This window comes from Oryctolagus cuniculus, chromosome 4 (assembly GCF_964237555.1).
Source record: "Oryctolagus cuniculus chromosome 4, mOryCun1.1, whole genome shotgun sequence".
NCBI classification, from domain to species: Eukaryota; Metazoa; Chordata; class Mammalia; order Lagomorpha; family Leporidae; genus Oryctolagus; species Oryctolagus cuniculus.
The window spans coordinates 96241329-96266199 of NC_091435.1; the positions used below are offsets into that span (position 1 = coordinate 96241329).

At 42.6% G+C, this 24871-nt stretch overlaps 2 protein-coding genes across 3 annotated transcripts in view; both read right to left on the reverse strand.

Annotated features, from left to right (window-relative positions):
* Positions 1-2223: 2223 nt before the first annotated feature.
* On the reverse strand, positions 2224-7612 carry CRYGS (crystallin gamma S). Its single transcript, NM_001099960.1, is given in 3 exon segments — positions 2224-2611; positions 2975-3217; positions 7550-7612. Coding segments are annotated over 3 exon segments (540 nt in total). The 5' UTR covers positions 7571-7612; the 3' UTR covers positions 2224-2335.
* A 2907-nt stretch (positions 7613-10519) lies between these two features.
* TBCCD1 (TBCC domain containing 1) overlaps positions 10520-24871 on the reverse strand; it is a 34815-nt gene continuing 20463 nt past the window's right edge. For both annotated transcript variants that reach the window (XM_070072455.1, XM_002716459.5), the window contains exons 5-8: positions 21273-21459; positions 20623-21120; positions 16959-17108; positions 10520-11124 (exon numbers count right to left, since the gene is read on the reverse strand). In XM_070072455.1, coding sequence (XP_069928556.1) covers positions 16979-17108; positions 20623-21120; positions 21273-21459 — 815 coding nt within the window. In that variant the 3' untranslated portion in view covers positions 10520-11124; positions 16959-16978. The remainder of the gene's footprint in view (positions 11125-16958; positions 17109-20622; positions 21121-21272; positions 21460-24871) is intronic.

The window sequence follows — 24871 nt, forward strand, 5'->3', positions numbered from 1 at the left end:
TGCCTATCCTGCTGCCAGAATGCTTTTCTGGTTGTTTTGAACAGACTGTGACCAGCTCGCCAAGGAACACAGCAGCAGTTGGTAGGAGAGAAGAGGCTGGCGCTAACTTTCTCTTTATCACAGCCTCTTTGCTTGGTGGGAAGTGAGTGGCAGGACCTCTGAGGTCACTTCCAGAAATTGTGCCATTAAAACTAAGTGGCAGGGCCAGCGCTGTGGCAGAGTAGGTGAATCCTCTGCCTGAAGCACCAACATCCCATATGGGCACCAGGTTGAGTCCCAGCTGCTCCTCTTCCAATCCAGCTCTCTGCTGTGGCCTGGGAAAGCAGTAAAAGCTGGCCCAAGTGCTTGGGCCCTTGCACCCATGTGGGAGACCCGGAAGAAGCTCCTGGCTCCTGGCTTCGGATCAGCCCAGCTCCGGCCATTGCGGTCATTTGGGGAGGGAACCAGTAGATGGAAGACCATTCTCTCTGTCTCTCCTTCTCACTGTCTGTAACTATACTTCTCAAATAAATAAATAAAATCTTTTTTTAAAAAAAAAGCAAAACTAAGTGGCAGCAGCCTGTGGTCATCGACTTGCCTTTCAGTGTGCTCCTTCTGTCGGCTAGAGCTTGCAAGTGTGTCTAACGGGACCTGAGAGAGCACCTGGCTCAGTTCTCGTTTTGGACGTAAGGATAGTCAGCTCCCTGGTGGGACGACGAGCTCCAGGCCTGGTGGCTGCAGGCAGCTCGTGGGCCTTGAACTCTGCACAGTTCAACAGCTGGCTCCCGCTCCTTCTCCTTGGTTCACTGCGCCTCCCTCCCTCCCTTGCACCCATTTTTCTCAGAAGCTCTCACTTGGAGCAGAAAAATGACAAAATACAGGGCATATAACAAATGAAAACATCCGGGGGAGAGTATACACTGCAGTCTGGAGCACACACAGAGGGAGGTTTAGCAATTCAAATTCGTCCTTGGGAAAAGATCCTAGAAGACTTGGGCTTTGCCGTCTCCTTTAAAGGCAGGTGCCTCCAGCATGTGCCCAGGTTTATGCAAATGCCCACTCCAGTGATGCTGTGTGTTCAGCACTCTCCTCTTCATCCAGATTAAGTAATGAAATCTCAGGGTTATTCAAAGCCAGCATCACTCACCTAAGCAACACTTCAACCACAGCAAAGTAGGATCAAATTGTCTACCATGCCCTTTCTTTTCACAAAGAACTCGAGCTTACTGTTGAGAAGGAACTGACCCAAAAGTCTCGGGATCTTACACAAAGGACCGCAGGTGAGTGAGAGCTGTGCTATCTTCAAGCAATAACCCTGTCCTTTCCGGTTATTCTTTAAAAAAAAAAAAAAAAAAAAAAAGATTGATTTATTTATTCGAAAGGCAAAGTCATAGAGGGCGGGGGGTGGGGTGGGGGAGATCGAGAGAGAGAGAATCTGTCTTCCATCCGTAGGTTAACTTCCCAAATGGCTGTAACAGGCCAGGGCTGGGCCAGGCCAAAGCCAGGAACCAAGAGCTTCTTCCGGGTCTTCCACCTCGGTGCAGGGGCCCAAGCACTTGGGCCATCTTCCACTGCTTTCCCAGGCCACAGCAGAGAGCTGGACTGGGAGTGGAGCAGCCAGAACTTGAACCGGTGCCCATATGGGATGCCAGCATGGCAGTTGGCAGCTTTACCACTCTGCCACAGCACCGGCCCCCTACTGGTTATTCTTGATAGGTATTCTGTTTCCTCAATTGGACCCTCAGAAGACCCTGTCCTTTCTACCTTTTAAACTTTTCAAGGGCTTTTACTTACATTCCACACACAGATCTCTAGCTAACATGCATGGAGTAAATGAGATGGAAATGGAAAGAACAGTGGCTTTTGATGCAGCAGTAGCCTGGACCAAACTCTGACTCCTCCATTCATTCACCAGCTGGTGAACTTGGGTAAGTTTTTAGACCAAGTCTCAGTTCCCTGAGAAATCACCTCTCTTCCAGAGCTGCGGAGAGAAAATGGGGTAATGTAGGCACTCTGGATGGCAGTCACCAGTGCTGTGCCTGTTGCCTTGGTGTCAAACAGAAGGAAAAGGAACTGCCACATAGCACTAGGGGTTTATATCCTTTTAATGCAGTCCCAGTTTGTTTGGCCCAAAGACCTAGACTGGAAATCTGACAAATGAGTTGCTTTATGTGACTGTTTGCTATAGCAGGCGCTACATGGCTGATCCCTGAAAGCATTTAAGAGAGGTGTGACAGTCAGCAGTGGGATGCATGTCAATTATTTTATTTAGGATGTCTATTTGGACCACAAGGCTAGCCAGCATTCAGACCCCAGGAGGAGGCCCACGGCTCCGTCCCGCCACGGCTCTGTCCCGTCACGACTCCACAATGCGGCGGAACGACTGCACGGCCGGGGACACCGCACCCCAGTCGACGGGCTTCCGGTACTCCTTCTTGTCCAGCAGGTACTGCCTGCCACGGTAGTTGGGCAGCTCGTAGAAAATCCAGGCCCCGTCAAGCACCTTACAGGAGTGGATCTCTCGCATGTGAAATTGCTCCATGATGGAGGGGCAATCTTCAGTGGTCTCATACATCTGACCGTTAAAATCCCCCTTCTCAAAGATCTGAATCTTATACTGGCCTCCGCTAGACTAGAAACAAAAACCAGGCAGACACAAACAGCAACCATTACGGAAGTCACCGGCGGCTCCAGAGCTGGGAGCCGTGTGCTTCAGAACTTCCAAGCCCGAAAGCTCCAGGAGCTGAACCCCACCCCCACTTCCCACTGCAACAAAGCCAAGTGTGAGTCCTCATAATCCCCAGAGAGGAAAGAAAGCCCCGCCCAAGCGACGAGTGCATTCGGTCTTGCAAAGAACTGACCTAACATTGTATTCAGCAGCTGCCAAAAGCCAGCCAGCCAGCAAGAGGAAGGAAAAGTTGGACGTAAAGGCAAAGAGAGCGAGCGTGCGCGCCCCCGCCAGCCCATGCGCGCCGCTCCCCCACCCCCGCCTCACCAGGTGGAGCGCTCTGCAGGAGCTGAGGCGGTCGTTGAGGCCCATCCAGCGCTGGTACTCTGGGTAGTCCCCCTGAGGTAAGATGTACATGTACCCGGCAAAGTCGGGCCTCTCGTACACAGCCCAGGTGCCTCCCTCCACCCTGATGGAGTTGCAGCGGCTCAGGTACGTGTGGAAGTCCGAACAGTCGCAATCGCAGTCATAACGGCGGCCCTGAAAATTCTTGTCTTCGTAGAAGGTAATCTGGAATACAGGACAAACAGAACTGAGTGGGGGTGCCTTTAGCCACAGATGAAACAAATGTTCGGAGCATACGGCCAGTTGTAGAAATTCCTTTCACCTCGGTTCTGAGAGAATGCGTGAGCTGACCTGGCCTCGTGTTTGCGTTCTCGCAGGCAACTTCACTTGTTAACAGTAGGAATGAAGGTTCAACATGAAGCAAAACACGTGAGTGCTTTCATACACACCAGCAGTTTATTGTCAAGTTCTCGGCTTCTTCCTGGATGGTCCCACAGCCCTCTGTACTTAGCACGTTACATTATAAACAACACATGTATGTATCTATCCTTCCCGTCAGACCTGTACCAGGCTTCTTCCAAGGGAGGCACCACGTCTAATTTAACATGGATCTGCTGTGCCCAGCACTTGACAGACTCTCAACAAGTGCTTGATGCAAATGAGCTCCAAATGCAGAAATCCATGCCAGGTAATATGGAAGATATAATAGAGAAAAAATAAAATTGATTTTCGCTTCAGAGAGCTTATTTCAGACGGATACTATACAGAGCACACCCAAAGGAGCAACCTCCTATGACTGTATTATTAATGTATGGCCAGCAGAGTAGCTGTGAAGTAGCAGGATAACAAGGCAAGAAGCATCTGGCTTCAAGCTCTTAGCAAGTTTCTACCACAATGCCTGGGGGGAGCCTCCGAAGGCAGCCATGGGAACTAATAAACCAGAAATAATAATCCTGGACTCCTGAGCTACAGCCTCACAATCACCACCACCGCCTTAATTAACTCACCGGTCTGGGTGTCAGCTTCCGGTTTGCCAAATGCAAGGACTAGAGGGCAACCTGGAAGTCCTGACCGTAAAGCAAAACTCAGGAGCTTTTCTGGTTGAAATGGAAGATAGAACTCCCAGGACTCCTAGGCATACCCAAAGCAACTTCTAAAAACCACCGAGAAAGCCATAAATGCACTACAAAGTTTGTCCCTTCTTGCTCAATAGTTCCACAATCTAAGATCAATTCTAAATTATACTTTGAAGCAAAACCACAAGTGTCACAGGCTGCAGGGGACCAATTTCCTGGCACTATGCCGCCACCTTGTGGCTGATTTGCTTTATTGATTTAAAAGAAACAAAAAACGGTGTGAGAGCCAGGTAATCAGCAGGTGTTTTACAGAGGCAAAGAAAACGGGACGAGCATGTTCAAAGAAAGGAGTAAAAGAAAGTGGCCCCTTGTAAGGACAGTAAGTAGTTCACCAAGCTTGCATTTGACTAAGGAATGAAGACGGGAAATAAAGCCAGAAAAGTGAATCAGGAGCCATGCTCGAATTTCTTCAGTGATTACGTGGGAGTGGTACTTACTGGCTATATGACTGTGGACATTTAGCTTTCCCTAAGGCTTCTACCTGCAAACTGGGATACCAGTATCCACGGTGGCAGTATGGCCTGAGGATCCAATGGGATAACGTCCATAAAGCACTCAGTTTAATGAATGACTTGTAATTGCCAGTAAGCTTTTGCTACACTTGTTTCAGGTGAAGTGAAGTGACTTGCCTAAAGTTCCCAGCACTTGCAGGTAAGTCAGTGGACTGCAGTGCAAAACTCCTGCCTAGGGGTCTGTGGCTGCCTTCCAGTCTGCACGGCTAGCTCCGCTTAACACGGCATTTACCCTGGTACACACTGAGGCCCAGGGCCTTCTCGCACAGCCTGTGGAGAGGGCTTTAGAAAAATCAAGTAACTTCTCTAAGAACAGATGGATTTGGGGCAGGGCAGCGCTGTGGCGGAGTAGGTTAACGCCCTGGCCTGAGGCGCCAGCATCCCATATGGGTGCCGGTTCTAGTCCTGGCTGCTCCACTTCCAATCAGCTCTCTGCTATGGCCTAGGAAAGCAGTAGAAGATGGCCCAAGTGCTTGGGCCCCTGCACCCACGTGGGAGACCCAGAGGAAGCTCCTGGCTCCTGGCATCAGATCGGCACAGCTCCGGCGGCCATCTGGGGAGTGAACCAGTGGATGGAAGACTCTCTCTCTCTCTCTCTCTGCCTCTCCTCTCTCTGTGTAACTCTTTCAAATAAAATAAATAAATCTTTAAAAAAAAAAACAGATTTGAAATTCTGTAGTCCATGTACTTAATTTGCCTTTGGTTTCTGATAAACTGTTCATGCAAACAGAAGCTTGGCCAAGGATGCTCAATGAGGAGTGAGATCAATATCACGCTTCACTTCCTTGTTTCTCACCTTCACTGCCCTCTGCACATTTGCCGGACTGAGATCAATATCCGAGAAGTGGAAATACACACAGCACTCTACAAGGTCACCACCTATTCACCCCCTCACTCCCGCCCCCGCCCCTGATGGACCAGCAACCACCCCAAGATTGAATCCAGTCATGCATCATGTTGCTCTGGGATCCAGGACTAAGCTCCCCTTCCAATTCTCAGAGCCAGACCATGTTGCACCTAGATATAATGGATTTCTGAGGAACCACCATGAAATGAAGCCTACTCTATCATCAGCTGAGAAAATTTGACCTCTGGAACCCCCCCCCCCAAAATCTCAGAGAAAGCTAAGAAATATGTAGGTTTTCCTAGAAATTATTACAGAATTCCCAACATTTTCAAACTTTTTAAAAATGGCCTACAAATCCAAAAACAACAGAAAGAAAACTGACTTGAGTGTCCCTGAAGTAACAAAAATATGCTTAGTGAAATCCATTCCTTTCACCAAGCTCTGATTAAACTGCTAGCAAGGTAATGGAAAGAGAGAAGCAACAAGAAGTCATTGACTGTGTCCCTCGGCCTATCTAACAGGCTATTTAACTAGATAAGCAGCCCAGCTCCGAGAACTAAAGGAAATACACTGTTCCCACTCCGGAGAGCTTTGCAAGCAGGTCATGTCAGCATCTGCCCGGCCGGGCGGGTGGTTATGCACAGCTTTCCTCCAGGCGTGGGGAGGTTCCTCCAAGGACACCAAATGCTTCAGTGGGATGTGCACGATAGATTTTCCAGAACCTCAGAGCACTAGACACTGCTTCTCTCTCCAAACCTTCCAGATGACAAGGATGGTGATCAGTTCTACTTTCCATGTGGAAAAAAAAAATCACACATTACCCAATTACATTATGTATTACTAGGTACTTCTCAGCACAATGCCTTGGGAAGTAGACAACTCGGCCTGTGTGGATTTTTGTCAAAGGTGTTTGGTGTGAATCTAAACACAAGGAAGGAATCGGACAAGTGTAGATGCAGCGCTTGCTACAAGACACCTGGTCCAGACTTTGAAAAACGTCAGTGTCTCAAAAACAACAGAAAGTGAGAGGTGGGGGATCATTACGGATTTAAAAGGCTAAAGAGACAAGACAACAAAATGCAATGTGTGATCTTTGATCGGCTCCCATCAAGAGAAAAGCTGGCCAGCTCTAAGGATACTTCTGAGAACAACTGGAAAATGTGCATAAAGTCTGAATATGGCATGTATTTATGATAAATCTTAGGTGATCATGATACCATGTTTACATTTAGGGGAATTCCTAGTTTTTAGGAGCTACATGCCCAAATGCTTAAAACAAAAGTATAATAAGTATGCTATTTTTTTCAAAAGCTGTAGTGAAGAGCCAGAGAGACCAAATATGGCAAAATATTAACCACTGGAATATATATGTGAAGCATATACAAGTATTCATTCCATATTTTCGTTTTTATTCTCTCAAGAGTTGATGGATTGGAAAATTTCTAATTTGTTGCCTTAGGCTCACTGGAGAATGGAAGAGCTAGAAACAGAATAAAAGGTCTATTCCCTCATTCCCAAAGCCCTGCGACGTCAATTTCCAGCCCAGCAATTATGAGTCCAGTATTTCAGAGGCAGTTTCCCTAACGTGAACGAGGACTCTGGGGAAAGGGTAAGAATCACTGTCGGAAGGAGGACCAGGGATGTCATTCACCTGATTTGCCTGTCCTGCGTGGTCTATAAGAACACTAATGGTTGAGCCCAATTTCAGAAACAGTTAACCGACTACTGAAAGTTTTCTACTCCACATACTCCTTATCAGCATGTTCCATTCCTGTGGAGATTCAGGGAATAACAGTGGCTGGAAGGCAGAAATCATCATGCTATTTACACATCATCTGTATAGTATTCCACATAGCACCATATGTAAATCCTCAGTAAAGTCTTTGAAAATTCTATTAAAGTAGTAAATATAATAAACATGTCATTTTCTCTTTACCCTGGTCTCGGATCACTATCATACTCACCTCTGGGCAATGAAGCAAAAGCTTTTCTCCTCACTTCTGTCAACATACCATTAGGTGAAAAGTGGGTAGGCTGAAAGTCAGTATGACTATTTACTTACCTTTGTTCCAGTTTTAGACATTTTCAGTTCATAGGTTGGTTTCCCCAGTGCTGAGAAATCCAGGGGTAGCTACAGGGAGTCAGAGGCACACACACATTTATAGTGGGCTGGTTTCAAACCAAACATTTGCTTAGTCATGAGAATTGGATCCAAAAATTGAGTCAGTCATTTGGAGGCTATTGATGGTTTCTAGAAAAACAATTGGGATTATGAAATAAAGCAAAGCTTCACTACCCCCTTTAATGCTTACCAAGCCCTGTTGCACTATAAGCTTTGCTGAGTCAAGATACCAAATCCCAGCCAAAGTTTGGAAAATTAAAAACAAGTTCTCTCTTCCCTGGGCAATTTTTTTTTTTTTCGCAAGTGGCCTCTTTGAAATGTCTAGCATATTTTTTTTCTTAAGCAAAGCTATAAGCTTTAGTAAGTCAAAAGACTACCGACTACCCTCTACCTACTTCTGGACAAAAGTAAAATGTTCCAAAGGCAAGAACACTTTGACAACAAAAGGTAATGCATGATCTTATGTTTGGGGTACAAATCACTATAATGGACTTTTTTGGGACAATTAGAAAAAAATTTTAGGGGCAAGCGTTAGGCATACTCGTTATACTGTTTGGGATGCCAGCATCCCATAGTGGAGTGCCTGACTTCAAGACCTGGCTCCACTCCTGCATCCACTTTTCTGCCAGCGTACACCTGGGAAGGCAGTAGGTGATAGCTCAAATACTTAGGTGCACTGTGACCCATGTGAGTTCCTGGCTTCAGCCTGGCCCAGCCCTAGCTTTTGTGGGCATAAAGGGAGTCAACCGGCAGATGGATCTGTCTCTCTGCCTTTCAAGTAAACTTTAAAAAAAAAATGTAATATGGTCTATATAGAATGTTATTATACCTATGTTTAATTTCCTGAATTTGATCATCTTGGTATGACTAGGTAAAAGACTATCTTTGATTTTAGGAGATACATGTTAACATATTTAGGGTAAAGATCCAAAATGTCTGAGACTTACTCTCAAATTGTTCAACAAAAGTAAAATACCATATAGAGGGGGAAGCTTCGTGGTGCAGTAGGTCAGACTACCACTTGTGATGCCAGCATCCCATATCAGAGTGCTGGTTTGAGTCCTGGCTTCTCTGCTTCCAATTAAGCTTCCTGCTAATGTGTCTGGGAAGGCAGTGGATGGTGGCCCAAGTGCTTGGACTTCTGCCACCCATGTGGGAGACCTGGATGGAGTTCCTGGCTCCTGACTTTGACCTGGCCCAGTCCTGGTTGCTGCTGCCATTTGGAGATTAAACTAGCAGATGGAAGATCTTTCAATCATATTTAAAAAAAAAAAAAAAAAAAAAAACAACCTAGAGAAGAGTGGTAAAGTATGGCAAAATGTTAACAACTGGTAAATCTACACAAAGGGTATGTGGAAGTTCACTGACCTATTCTTTTTTTTTTTTTTTTAAAGATTTATTTATTTATTCAAAAGGCAGAGTTAGAGAGACAGGAGAGAGATAAAGAGATCTTCCATCTTCACTTCCCAAATGGCCACATGGCTGGAGCTGAGCTGATCCAAAGCCAGGAGCCAAGAGCTTCTTCTGGGTCTCCCACATGGGTGCAGGGGCCCAGGGACTTGGGTCATCTTCTGTTTTCCCAGGCCATAGCAGAGAGCTGATTGGAAGTGGAGCAGCCAGGACTCAAACCAGCTGGGAGCCAGCACTGCAGGCAGTGGCTATACCAGCTACACCACAGCGCCAGTCCCAACTGACCTATTCTTACAACTGTTCTTTCACAACACAAATTTAAAAAAAAAGAGAGAGAGAGAGAGAAAGAACTCAAATCCACAAGGTTACCACAGTATGTAGAAAGACAGAGTACTAAAGAACTCCTGAATTTGCAAAGGGTTAGCTAAGCACAACTTGCTTCCTATTTGGTATTCTTTCCTGCCCTTGATATCATATTGACTCCTGTTCAAAGAACATCTTTTAGACCTTGATACATGTATATCTCTGGGAATGAGATTACATCTGATGTAAACTCAAAGAAACAACAAATCAACTTTTCTCCACTTTAATTTTCCTGGTCAAGTATATTCTATTCAAAGGTATCTTCCTCATGTTTTTATTAACAAAAACTATACAACAAATATATTTACAAATGGGAGATCTGTAAGATGTATTATAAGCCGGCGCCGCGGCTCACTAGGCTAATCCTCCGCCTGCGGCACCGGCACACCAGGTTCTAGTCCCGGTCAGGGCACCGGATTCTGTCCCGGTTGCCCCTCTTCCAGGCCAGTTCTCTGCTGTGGCCAGGGAGTGCAGTGGAGGATGGCCCAAGTGCTTGGGTCCTGCACCCCATGGGAGACCAGGAGAAGCACCTGGCTCCTGGCTTCAGATCAGCGCAATGCACCGGCCGCAGCGCGCCGGCCGCGGTGGCCATTGGAGGGTGAACCAACGGCAAAAAGGAAGACCTTTCTCTCTGTCTCTCTCTCTTTCTCACTATCCACTCTGTCAAAAAAAAAAAAAAAAAAAAAAAAAAGATTATAGTCAATTCAAAACTTGGCAAATATGCCTAGATATGAGGATTCCTAAGAAACAAAACACCTATTTAGTTTTCTGAATTTCTATTAAAAAAAAGCATCTGGTTAATATAATAAATTTCATTAACATGTAACAATTTCCAAAACACACATAGCATTCCAGTGTTTATTTGGTAATTCTGATTGCTTGAATTTCATCTGAAAATAAAAACTAAAAATTTCAGTTAGAATTAACAAATATTCTGAGGAATAATTTTCACTTTAGAAACAGCAGCCCTTTTTTGATATAATTACTAATTAAATGTCCAAGTATACGAATCAATGTTATCCAACAATCAGATTTCATTTCATTAACTTGATCATATTTCCTTTATCTGAAAGAACAGGCTTACCCAATCAAACGTAAAATTTACTTCATATAATGTCACAGAATGACACTGAAAAGTTTTGAGAATTAAAAATCTTTTTTATTAAAAGGAGCAAACTACTTTTTCAAGTTTATTAAAAATTTGAAACAGGAAATACAAAATAAAGACCTTACACAATTCCATTAAGTTTCATACTTTAAGATTAAAATATCTTTGTATAAAACTATCTCTGCTATTTTCAAATACCAACAAATCATACTTTCATTATAAGTATTTTTTCAGAGTAGTAATTTCCTTTTAAGTAGTTACAAAGAACTAAAAAACCCTTTTTGACTCCAGAAAGGAAGAAATCCTTTCATAATACAAATTAAAATATAAATACACTTGTAAACCTATAGTTACATTAATATTAACATATATACTATGGGGCTGCCTTCATCAACTTTATCAGTTTAGCATCACAAAGATGAGTGTTCTGATGTTCTGTAAGCAATATGTTCACTAGAAAGTCAGAAACTGAGCTAAAATTCAACCTGAACAGTAACAACTGAGTAGGGAATGGCAATAAGGAAATGACTGAAACAGAAAACACCCTTGAAGTCTCCTGAGCAGGAAGAGCATCGTCCCCATTTAGTTCTCAGATGAGAACACCGTCCTCCATTCATCCTCTGCTTTTAGGGCCCTGAAGTTAAAGAAAAAAGAAAAATGAATATTAGTCACTTTCTTTTGTCTTCATATAAGTAATAAGGAAAAAAACCTTATGTTTACAAATCACATAAACTATCAAGGTCAGATAATAGTTTAGAATGATAACACACAGAAAGTTTAAAGTTAACTTTCTCTTCTTTTTAAGATTCATTTACTTATTTCAAGGTCAGAGTTACGGGGCGGGGAGAGAGACAGAGAGACAGAGAGACAGCTTCCTTCTGCAGGTTCATTCTCCAAATGGCGCAACTGCCAGAGCTGGGCAGGTCCAATGCCAGGAGCCAGGAGTCTCTTCTAGGTCTCCCACGTGGGTATAGGAGTCCGAGGAGTTGGGCCACCTTCTGCTGCTTTCCCAGGTGCATTAGTAGGGAGCTGGATCAGAAGTAGCAGCTTGGATGTGAATTGGTGTCCATATGGGATGCTGGTGCTGCAGGCAGTGGCTTTAACTTGCTATGTCACAGTGCTGACCCAATATACTTCTTTTTTCTAAGTGTCACATTAATTGGCAAGCTAGCAGAATTAAACTAAAATGTCTTAAAATTACAGTTTTCAGATTTGTAATTTTTTAAGTTTTGTGAAGACACAGCTTTAACATTTTATACATATTTGTTTATGTGAAAGGCAGAGTCAGACAGACAGAGAGCTCCCATGTGCTGATTCACTCCACAGATGTCCTTAACAGCCAGGGCCGAGCCAGGGGCTGGGAACTCCATCTGGGTCTCTCCTATGGGAGGCAGGAACCTAATTACTTAAGCCATCACATGCTGCCTCCCAAGATGCACGTCAGCAGGAACTGGGTTGGGGGCTAGAGCTGGCACTGAAATCCAGGCACTCTGATGTGGGAGGTGGGGATGTGGGCATGGGGTGTATTAATTTCACTCCAGGTTCTTGTCTCACACCAAGTCAGGCATTCTGAGTACAGACAAATGTAAGTTACAAAAACTGAGAACAAATTTTATTTAAAAGGTGAGAAAGTGAGCACACCTATACATGCGAGCATGGGGTGCCCCCCACAGAGAAGTACCCATCGTGAATGGGCAGTGGTCCAGACGGCCTAAAATGAGGAGGGGTGGAGAGGGAAGAGAAAGGGCACCTGAGCAGCACCTGCGGCAGTGATCTGCTGCAGAAGAGACAGCCTCCTCCCAGTAGCTGGCCACTTCTGTGAAGGGGGGTGGTGCCCGTACAAGCATGAAGCCACCTGGGAGTTACGTGGCACATCCGCAAGTCCCATGTGGAGCTAAATATCCATTTGTTCATGGGGTCCCCCTTAGGATCTGAATGAATCAGATGCATCTCGGGAAAGGGGGCATTTTGAGAAGTAGGAGGACAGAACTGCATTTGAGGCTTGCAGCATCTTCCGGCTCAGCAGACCTACACTGCCTACCCGCCTACCCCACATCAGCAGGTATCGCAGGTGGTATCCTAACTGCTGTGCCAAATGCCTGCCACAGATCTGCAATTCTTAGTTCGATTCTTAGTTCTTATACCGACTAGACATTGAAATGCTTTTTTTTTTTAAATAAAGATACACTTTAAAAATAAATAATATTTAAACAACAAGAATGTCTTTTTGAGACTTTGGAAAACTGAAGCTCCTTAAAATATTAAACATGTGTCCCTACAGTTCTATCCCTAGGTATATACCCGTGAGAAATGCACATATATGTCTATACAAAGCTATGTGCACAGGGACTGGTATTGTGGCACATTAGGTTAAGCCACCGCTTGCGAGGCCAGCATTCCCTATCAGAGCACCAGTTTGAATCTCAGCTGCCTGACATCCAAACCGGCTCCTGAGTGCCTGAGAAGGCAGTGGAAGATGGCCAGGTGCTTGGGCCGCTGCCATTGGCTGGAGTTCCGGGCTCCTGGCTGCAGCCTGGTCCAGCCGTGATGTTGCAGGCATTTTGGAGTTAACCAGTTAATGAAGTTCTCTCTGCCCATCAAATACATAAAATGTTTAAAAATAAGTAAAAGCCTGTACACAAATGTACAAAGCAGCATTATTCATAATAGCTGAAAAATAGAAACAATCCAAATGTCTGTCAGTTGATGAACAGGTAAACCAAGTGGTAGATCCATATAATGGAATATTATCCAGCCATGAAAAAGAATGAAGTCCTGACACATGCTACAACATGGATGAACCTTGAAAACATGCTAAATGAAATAAACTAGTCATAAAACACGACGCTGGAGGATTCATTCCATTTACATGAAATATCTATATTAGGAGTTTTAGAATGGGGATGGCCTTTATTTTGGGGGTAATAAAAATATTCTGGATTCATTAATGGCAAAGACTACATACACAAACTTGTGAGTTACTAAAAGCCACTAAATCCTTTCCCTTCAAAGGCAAATTTTAGGGGGCAGGAGCTGCGGCATAGCAGGTAAAGCTGCTGCCTGCAGTCCTGCCGTCTCATATAGGTGCCAGTTTGCATCCCGACTGCACTACTTCCGATCCAGCTCTGCTATGGCCTGGGTAGAAGATGGTCCAAGTCCTTAGGCCCTTGCACTCGTGTGGGAGACCCGGAAGAAGCTCCTGGCTCCTGGCTTTGGATCAGCCTAGCTCTGGCTGTTGTGGCTATTTGGGAAGTGAACTAGTGGATGGAAGACCTCTCTGTCTCTCTCTTTGCCTCTGCCTCTCTGCAACTCTGCCTTTCAAATAAATACATAAATAAATCTTTTCTTTTTAAAAAGGCCAATTTTATATTATGTAAATATCTAAAAAAAAAAAAAAAAAAGAAGTACATTTTCTTCCACCCTACATACCCAAACTCATTCCTCAAAGACAAATTCCATTTACAATTTCTTTATATCCTTTGAGAAATGTTTAGGCACATAATCGGCACATAAATGTCTATGATGATCCCTATTTTTTCAAAACATAGGCAACATTTTAATTATTCTCCTAAGCTTAGAGATTATTCAGTATCAGCACATACAGATACACTTTATTTTTCTTAAAGGTACATTCTGTGACACAGATGAAATCAGTTCATCAGGCACCAAGCCTGTAGGGAGGCGCATCCCGCTTGTTTTCAGTCTACAGATATTTTAAAAGATGCTACAATGAACAATGTTTAAAAATAGATCTTCACAGGTTATAAAATTCCAGTTAGATAGGAGGAATAAGTTTAAGAGACCTACTGTAGAAAAGGTGACTATAGTTAATAACAGTATGCTGTATTCTTGAAAAATGCTGAGTAGATGTTCTCATCATTCAAAATGACCATTAAAAATTCTCACCATTAAAATGACAATTATTTATGGTAATACATATGTTAATTAGCCTGACTTGGGCATTCTACAGTGTGTATATATTACAAAACATCACATTGTACAGAATAAAGGTACAATTTTATCTATCAATTTAAAAAATTATAAATTAAGCAGACTTTTATATTCATAAGCATATCTATAAAATAAATTTTAAGAAGTAAAACTGCTAAATCAAAGAGTATTGGTATTTTTAATTTTGATTTTGTCAAACTGGCCCCTAAAGAGGTAACATACATTTAAACTTCCCCCAGTGGATAAAATATCTTGCAAGTGTGTGTACCACCAGTTTTTGATCCCTGCCAATCAAAAAACAGTAACTTTAATTTTAAAATTAAGTATTTATGTCCATATTTCTCTATGATCTACTACCTATTCATTTCCTTTGTTTTTATTTTAATTAATTTTTAAAGGGACTTTATTTGAAAGGCAGAGCAAGAGAGAGAGAGAGAGAGAGAGATGGAAAGACACAGAGAGAGAGATCTTCCATCTACTGGTTCACTCCCAAATGACTGCAACAGCCAGGTTTGGCCAGGCTGAAGCAAGGATTCAGGAAATCCATTCTGGTCTCTTATTTAGGTGGCAGGGATCCAAGCACTTGGGCCATCCTAGGCTGCCCTCCCAGACACATTAGCAGGGAGCTGGATTGGAAACAGAGTAGCCAGGATTCAGACTGGCACTCACATATGGGATGCAGGCCTTGCAAGCAGAGGCAACCTGCTGGGTCACAAAGTCAGCCCTATGTACTTTGTTTTTAAACTGTTAGTCTTTAAAAATACTTTACAACAGCAAAGTAAGTAGTTTCTATTTTTAAAAAGACTACCTCGGGGCTGGTGCTGTGGCTTAACGGATAAAACTGCTGCCTACAGCGCTGGCATCGCATGTGGGCGCTGGTTCGAGTCCCGGCTGCTCCACTTCCAATCTAGCTCTCTGCTGTGGCCTGGGAAAGCAGAAGATGGCCCAAGTCCTTGGGCCCTTGCACCCACATGGGAGACCTGGAGGAAGCTCCTGGCTCCTGGCTTCGGATCGGCACAGCTCTGGCTGTTGCGGCCAGTTGGGGAGTGAACCAGTGGATGGAAGACACCTCTCTCTCTCTCTCTGCCTCTCCTTCTCTGTGTTACTCTTTCAAATAAATAAATAAATCTTTAAAAAAAATGAATATCACATATTTGGATAAAACTTAAGTAAATGTCTGTTTCTGTGTTCTCATCTTTTTAATACATGGTCTTTTAGTTGAAGTAGCACCTTGACAGTAGGGACTCCATTCTGGGAAGATGCCCCCCCACACCATGAGACTCTGGTCTGAAACTATGATCTAAAACAGTTGGACAATAGCAGTCCACTACATCACACTTGGCAGAGCATAGAAACCCCCAGCATGATCACTCAAGCTTGGAAGTGGATAGGCTGCACCTGGGTTAATGATAAAAATGTAATTTGTCTATGTCCTACATATGATTAAAATCAATACCTAGATTAATGTCAAGATTATAATTGGAATTGTTAAGATTGTAACTGGTATTGTCAAGATTATAATTGATACAAGTTTTGCATAGGTTTTAGGTCAGCTTGACCCCGGTAACAATGTATTCCCCCCTGTTCCTAGCAACCATGAATTCCCCTCCCGATTTTGTGGTTTTTGCCTTTATAAACCCTGTTGCTTTGGGCTTCAGGGTCGAGAGTTCTTTAGGGCATGAGCCCACTCTCCACCACCGGCAATAAAGGACCACCAAATGTTATCAATGTGTGGAGCTCCTTTGTTTGCACTCGCTCAGACACAGCACAGTCTTGATTAATTTAATCAATTCTAGTGTATTGCACTTACATGTGCAATTAACAAAGATCAGCAAATTCACTAATTGTTCCGGGGCAGCTGGGAAAGAAGAAAGATATATTACAGAGGGGGAATAAAATGTAAAGCTGTATGAGGGGGAAAGTAGTATCTTTAGACAGTACAACTTACGTCAAGCACAAAAGCTAACACTCTGGGGCCGGCACTGTGGTGTAGGTAAGGCTCTGCCTGCAGCATCGGCATCTCATATGAATCCTGGCTGCTCCACTTCCAAACCAGCTCCCTGCTAATGACCTGGGAAAGCAGTGGAACATGGCCCAAGTACTTGTTCCCCTGCACTCACGTGGTAGGCCCAGGGGAAGTACCTGGCTGCTGGCTTCACCCAGCTCCTCAGTTGCGGTCATTTGGGGAGTGAACCAGCAGATGGAAGACCTCTCTCATCTCTGTCTTCCCTTCTCAGTCTGTAACTCTGCCTCTCAAAGAAATAAATAAATCTTAAAAAAAAGTAACACTTCATACTCATATTTGCTCAAAATTCTATAAACTCTGCCTGAATATTCTTGTTGGTTTCACTATAATATGGTAAATATGAGTATTTAATAATCTGTGTACCCTGACTGGAGTGGTAGAAAGAAATCTAACAATGGTTGGTAACATAATATCCTGTGCACTGGTGTGTACAGGCTTGGAAGGATTCCCCCGAAGAATCTGGCTGAAGTGGCTACATTAGAAATGCTTACTGTGTTTTGACATAGGAGTCCTATCCTGCAGCTTGTTTGGAGGCTACTGTAGGGGGCACAAGGCTGTCCAGCTGTTGGCGATGTCCCGTATTAATCAACCATTCATAAAACTTGTTCTCCACAAGAACCTGGAACTGCTTCCTTTGATCCCTAAAATTTCAATGTAGAGCAAAAAGAATATAAAAACACTAATTCAAATAAATTTTACTCCAAGTGACTACTCGATGCTTTAATGAGACAATGTTAAATAATTATTTTCTAGTTATCTTTGTTCTTGCTGTGCTCAGAATACATTGGACTAACACACACACACACAAAGAAAATATATGGTCAGATACAATGCCTGCTTTATAAACTTACTGTCATATATGCACTCAGGACCAAGTGAGTGCTGGTTGTTCTGACAGGACAAATGTGTCAAGAAAAGAAATAAGGCTCCTATTCAAGCAGGTTGATACTGCATAGCTGCAGAGGGCACCATTCACTCTGTGGACCAGATATTTCGGTAGAGAAAAATGACAAGTAAAATAAACAAAAGATACAAAATAAAGTAGCTGTAAGTGCCTTGGAGAACAACAGAGCAGGGTAAGGAAATGGGGGAATATCTGGATGCTATTTTGGCCAAAGAATGGACAAAAACTTCTCTAAGAAGACGGGTGAGCAGAGGTGTATGACTGAAGAGATGAAGAAGTTAAACGATTATCTGACAAGGATTACTAGCAGAACAAAAATTACAAAGGCTAAAAGGGGAGAATATAGAGGTCTTCAAAAGATATATTATGAAAATACGAGGCCAGCACTGTGGCTCACTAGGCTAATCCTCCACCTAGCGGCTCCAGCACATCAGGTTCTATTCCCGGTCGGGGCGCCGGATTCTGTCCCGGTTGCCCCTCTTCCAGGCCAGCTCTCTGCTGTGGCCCGGGAGTGCAGTGGAGGATGGCCCAAGTCCTTGGGCCCTGCACCCCATGGGAGACCAGGATAAGTACCTGGCTCCTGCCATTGGATCAGCGGTGCGCTGGCCGCAGCACGCTGGCCGCGGCAGCCATTGGAGGATGAATCAACAGCAAAGGAAGACCTTTCTCTCTGTCTCTCTCTCTCACTGTCCACTCTGCCTGTCAAAAAAAAAAAAAAAAAAAAAAAAAAAAAAAAAAAAAACAAAAACATGTTTCCCTTTTTTTGCACCAAAATATTTACCTTTTAATTCAGTTTCTTCATAAACTTTTTGAAGTTCCAGCATAGTTAGCAAGAGAACAAAGAAGAGTAGCTCCTGACTGCCAGGAATTAGCTTAGTACTACTAATAGGCCTTTGTAGTGAGGACATGGCCTGGGACAATTCATTACAGCACCAACATCAGACAAGGCCATTCTGGGATGATGATACACCAAGGTAAGAACCAAACCACTCTGCAATGCCATCTCAGTCTGGACAAAGTAATTTTTGTGAGGTCCAAAGCACAAAAACAACCAGTCACCCTTCCCTGGTTAATGAGGCTGACAACTTTCATTGTTTCTAGTGTCTTCATGGATCTCACTGCTTGACAGCACTGATGCAGAGACAACATTTATTGTTACTCTTTACCATATGCCACACTCTACACATGTGTGTATGCTTTTCACATGTGGAAGATGTATGCATCTAAGTACAAAAACCTTTGGAACAACAGAACTGCTTTAAAATTTTTCCCAATGATCATCTATATAATATTATAATATTAATAAATTTTTGACATGATACAACAATAAAGAAATTAAGTTGAAAGAAATTAAGACACTAGATGCATTTAAGGATCAAGCTGAGCAGGTGTGACTCCTGACCCCTGTGCGACTCTGGGTAAAGTATGAGGGAACTTCAAAAAGTCTGGAAAAATGAAATTAAAAGTTTATTCTGGAATTAAAAATAAATTTATTTTGGTACAAAAATGAATTTGAAAATCATGCATAGATTTTCTTCATAATATGCATTTTCTAAAAGAAAAAATTTTTTTTGACAGGCAGAGTAGACAGTGAGAGAGAGACAGAGAGAAAGGTCTTCCTTCTCTGTTGGTTCACCCCCCAATGGCCACTGCGGCCGGCAGGTGCTTCTCCTGGTCTCCCATGCAGGTACAGGGCCCAAGCACTTGGGCCATCCTCCACTGCCTTCCCGGGCCACAGCAGAGAGCTGGACAGGAAGAGGAGCAAACAGGACAGAATCTGGCGCCCCGACCGGAACCAGAACCCGGTGTGCCGGTGCCGTAGGTGGAGGATTAGCCTATTGAGCCGCAGTGCCGGCCTACAAAATTTTTGACTCCTGCATTAATCTCTCCATTCTTCACTTCTACATTTGTAACAGGGTATTGTTTTGAAGAATAAGTGAGTTAGTACTAAAAGGTATTTAGCAAAGTACTTGGCACATACTAAGTGCTCTGCACCTACTACCTATTATTATCATCATTGTCCTTATGTGACATGCTGGAATGAAAATAACTAATCCATAGCAATAATGTCTTGGTAGCTCAATCCGTGAGGTTACAGACCAGGTGGAATGTTTATAACAATACTAGCAGTATTACAACAATGGACTTCCAGGTAAAGCATGTATTATGACTGCTAATGATCTTTATATTTTTTTCCCAAGTAGCAACTGTTGCAAGGAATCTAAATGCTATTATTTTACCACATAATACATTTTTATTCTTTAATCTATTTGATGAGAACAAAGCTAAGAAAAAACATACAGAAGATACTATGGCTAGATCAAGATATTTTTCAGTTACTATTTCTCTTAAGATGAAGTTAATCTTAACAGACCAGGTCTCAAATATTCTGGGTAAACAATCTCATCCAGAAGTCGTGTCTGACACACATCACTAAACAGGGTCTCACTCACATAACTAAACATAGTGGGGTACACACCACACACCACTAAACACACAAACGTGACTACTATGCTATCTTATTAAATCTTCACATTAATCTAATTGGATAGAAAATATACTTATACATTAACATACACCACAATGAACAGCCAGAGAGGATAAACGACATACTCAGGGTCATACAGCAAGTGGCAGGGTCAATATTAATTCCTAAATCTGAGTACTTTCCACTACAATATAGACACAGCTAGCCAAAGAATAATACTAAACCTAAAATCTAATAAAAAAAATACTTGTTGAATATTATTGTTAGTGGTGAATTAAGCCTGATTATAGAACAGATTGAAAGCGTGTCCTTGTAAAAATTAAAGAAAAAAAGAAAAGGAGGAAGGAGGGAAATTGAGGGGAGGAGATGTGAGGGAGGGAAGTATCTTCTTGGAACTGTACCTATGAAACACATGAAATCTGTTCTCTTTATAGTAATAAACATAAAAAGGATCCAATTAAAATAAATATTTTTCACTCATCATCCATCAAACAGTAGGTTTGGCTCATCAGAAATTCATCAAAGTTTGACATCTGCCAACTAAACTTAAGCTTTTTTAAAGGGAGTCTAATACTTGAATATCCACTCGTTCCCATCCCCCAAACCAACACTGCCAAGGACACTGGGCTGATATTCAAGTCTTAACAAAAGATACATAATATCTTTTTATTATTTTAGTACAGCTACAAAAATGTGCAGATTAATTTGTTTTCCTATGGAATTTCACATAAAATACAAACTACTACTTCTAGACAACACTCACTTTGTCAAATGAGCCTCCTTCACGGTTTTCTGCCAGATTTGAATCTTCTGTTCTCTTAGGTCCAGTGCTTTCTGATATGCAGATGGGAGACCCCCAGGTATCTCTGTTGTGTCCCCTTCCATTTCAAAGGGAGTAATAAATACATAGAATTCAGAAGGTGGTAAGAGTCGGAAGACACTTGTGTCACTGTTCTCTTTGCACAGGACCATTGGATTATCCCAATAGTTAGGCACTGTAGCAAGGCCAGTCCTGGCCATATGGTCCTCAAGCATCGGGTAATGGGTATGAAAGGGGGCAAATGTTACTCTCTGGTTTCCAGAGAGAATAAGTGGGCGTGTAGGCGTCAGAATGTGAAAGATGCAATCTGTTGTAGAAGAGACGGAAAGACGACGGCAAACAGCAATGACTTTAACATTGTCACAGCTGTAGAGGTGAAGAGCAGTCTCTGTAGGGCCCAAGACAAAGGTGCTATTCCTGCACTTCTCAATTGTCACAGATCTGAAAAATGAAAAGATGAGGTAAATTACTCTGCATGAGAAAAAGATAAAAAAAAAAAAACTGACTTAAGTAATATTCACTGGTAGCCAAAAAAGCATTCATGCTAGCACAGACACGTCAGAGCATCACAACACTAGGAAGGCCGTGCCTACCGTAAGGGAGAAAGCAGATATATAAACGATTCATTGCAGCGGTGAATCTTCACATGTGCCCCCAGCAGAGTATCTGAGCTCTTGGCCAATGTCTGTTTGCAAACCTGGCTCATCACCACCATGCGGTGCCTCCTAGGGGCCACATGAGTATTGCAGGCAATCTTAGCTCTTCGGGCAGTACCTTCAACTATTTAAGAAAACATGAAAATAAATGAGATCATTTCAAATTAAAGAAAAATAACCATAGAAGGTTACACATGTCTATACTTACCCATGTCTGAAAATGTGATACATGGAGAAATAAAAATTTAGGCCTAGGCTTTGGGTAAACAGATGTTTGTTATATTATTCTCTGTTCCCTTTGTTGTATATTTATAACATTTCATAATTTTTGTTACAAAATAATCTTTAAATCTATAATCCATTAAAGATTGCCTGTAGAGCTAAGAACTGTTTTCAGGGGCCGGCGCTGTGGCGCTGCAGGTTAACGCCCTGGCCTGAAGCGCCAGCATCCCATAAGGGCACTGGTTCTAGTCCCGGCAACTCCTCTTCTGATCCAGCTCTCTGCTATGGCCTGGGAAAGCAGTAGACGATGGCCCAAGTCCTTGGGCACCTGCACCCACGTGGGAGACCCGGAGGAAGCTCCTGGCTCCTGGCTTCAGATCGGTGCAGCTCTGGTCGTTGCAGCCAATTGGGGAGTGAACCATCAGATGGAAGACCTCTCTGTCTCTGCCTCTCTTCTCTCTGTGTTTCTCTCTGACTCTCAAATAAATAAATAAAATATTAAAAAAAAAAACACAAAGAATAGTTTTCATATCTATCCCTCAAGTTATGTAATGTGTGTCTGAGGTCCTTTTGCTGGTAAGAGGCAATACTGGCCCATCTCCAAATCTTCTCCAAGATAGCTTACTTTTGTCAGTCCAACCATAATAACCTCCCCAGGTCGCCATAATATGAATTTTATACCTCCCTTGTTTACTTCCCAAATCATTCCATGAGCTCTATTTGAGTCCACATGTTTATTCCAAGGATTATTATTTTCTTCCTAATACACTGTCTTACATAAACCAACATGCAAAAAAAAAAAAAAACATGTACAGGTTGCACTCCAAGCCTAGTGAACTGGACCCCCTAGTGAACTGGACCCCCTAGTGAACAGTACTGGCCAAATGCGGGGAAGTCACATGAGTATGCTGTTATCTTTCTTTTAAAATAATTTTACATGTCAAGAGCCTTGGGTGATCATTGACAAAAGTGTTAATTGTTAAGTTAACAACAGGAGTCACTGTGCACTAACTTCCCATGCAAGACTTCTGTCCTCAAAGAGTTGTATTATGAGAGTTAACAGTAAAACTTATTCTCAAGGATAATTTTGTTTTAGTGTATTAAGTGGAAAATATTCTTTTTTTTTAAGATTTATTTATTTATTTGAAAATCAGAGTTACACAGAGAGAGAAGGAGAGGCAGAGAGCGAGAAAGGTCTTCCATCCACTGGTTCACTCCCCAGTTGGCTGGAGCTGTGCTGATCCAAAGCCAGGAGGAAGGAGATTCCTCTGGGTCTCCCAACGTGGGTACAGGAGCCCAAGGACTTGGGTCATCTTCTACTGCTTTCCCAGGCCATAGCAGAGAGCTGGATTGGAAGTGGAGCAGCTGGGACTCGAACCAGCACCCATATGGGATGCTGGCACTGCAGGCGGCAGCTTTACCTGCTATGCTACAGCACTAGCCCCGAGGATACTCTTATGTCTCATAAGTTTTACTTATGCCTAAGTGTCCAACTCCATTCTTTGTTTTCTTAGGTGCTTCCTTAATTAATAAAACTTGTTCTCAAGGACTAACTTTCTTTTAATATATTAAATGGAGGATATTCTTATGTCTCATAAGTTATAGTTATGTCTAAGTGCTCACATAGATGTATAATTCTTGGGTGCTTCTTAAAGTTAATTAATTTTCTCAAAAAAAAAAAAAAAAAAAAGGAAGTGAAATTAACTCTGAGATGCAATGACTATGAACACCCCTTGTCTCAACTGTTGAGGAATGGTTCTTTTTTTCTTCCGTGCAAACTGTTGAACTCAACTCAGTATAGAGTTGGTCTTCTGTGTATAAAGTTAATTAAAAATGGATCTTAGAGGAGAATGGGACTGGGAATGGGAGAGTGAGGAGGAGGAGGAGGAGTGGGAGTGTGGGTAGGAGGGCATGTATGGTGGAGAAATCATTATATTCCTAATGTTGTACTTATAAAATGAATGAAGTTTGTATTCCTTAAATAAAAGGTCCCTTTCGGGAAAAAAATTTTAAAAAAGAAAATAAAAAAATCATTTTGAGGCCAGCACTGTGGCATAAGGGGTAAAGCTACCACCTGCAGTGCTGGCATCCCATATGGACACCAGTTCAAGCCCCGGCTGCTCCACTTTCGATCCAGCTCTCTGCTATGGCCTGGGAAAGCAGTGGAAGATGGCCCAAGTGCTTGGGCCCCTACACCCACGTGGGAGACCCATGTCCTTGGCCCCTGCACCCATGTGGGTAACCCGGAAGAAGCTCCTGGCTCCTGGCTTTGTATTGGCGTGGCTCCGGCCATTTGGGAGAGAGAACCAGCAGATGGAAGACCTCTCTCTCTGCCTCTCCTTCTCTCTCTGTGTAACTCTTTCAAATAAATAAATAAATATTAAAAATAATTTTAAAATATTGTTTTCTTTTAAAATGATTTCTATAAGTTTATTTTATATAAACTTACATAAAATATATATAAGTTACACAAATGATTATATAGTTAACACATGAATATTGTAGGAAATACCAGAAGATAAAAATCATCTGTAATCCTACTACTTATCACTGTTAACATTTTATTATAATCCTTGAGTTTGAATATCCTTTTTTTCTTTTTTTCCCATTAGCACCTACCCTAAGGATGTTCAGAAACTCACTTGGACATATATTCTCTTATTAATAGTAAGAATTATGTAGGGACCATTGCTGTGGTGTAGCAGGTAAAGCCACTGCCTACAGTGCCGGCATCCCATACGGACGCTGGTTCAAGTCCCTGCTGCTCCACTTCCAATCCAGCTCTCTGCTATGGCCTGGGAAAGCACTGGAAGATGGTCCAAGTCCTTGGGCCCCTGCATTCTCATGGGAGACGCGGGAGAAGCTCCTGGCTCCTGGCTTTGGATTGGCGCAGCTTTCAACTGTTATAGCCATCTAGGGAGTGAACCAGCGGATGGAAGACCTCTATCTCTCTATGCCTCTGCCTCTTGTAGCTCTTTCAACTAAATAAATGGTTTTTTTTTTTTTTTAAAGAGTTATATAATCTTTCCCATATTTTATGGAAAGTCTTTGACTTTACACTAGTACAACAGTTGGCTGGATATACAATTTTTGGATTATAATCTTTTTAAGATTCTTTAGATGGTGATTCTTGGCATTATAAAATTATGACACAAAACTGATTTCCTTTACATTTATATGGAAGCTTATTTTATCTTTGAAATTCAGAGATTATAGAAATGCATTCTGGTATAGTATTTTTTTTTTCATTCATTTTGCCTGACACTTGCCTCAAGAGTGTAGGCACCAAAGAAATGTGTGCCCAGTCCTTCCTC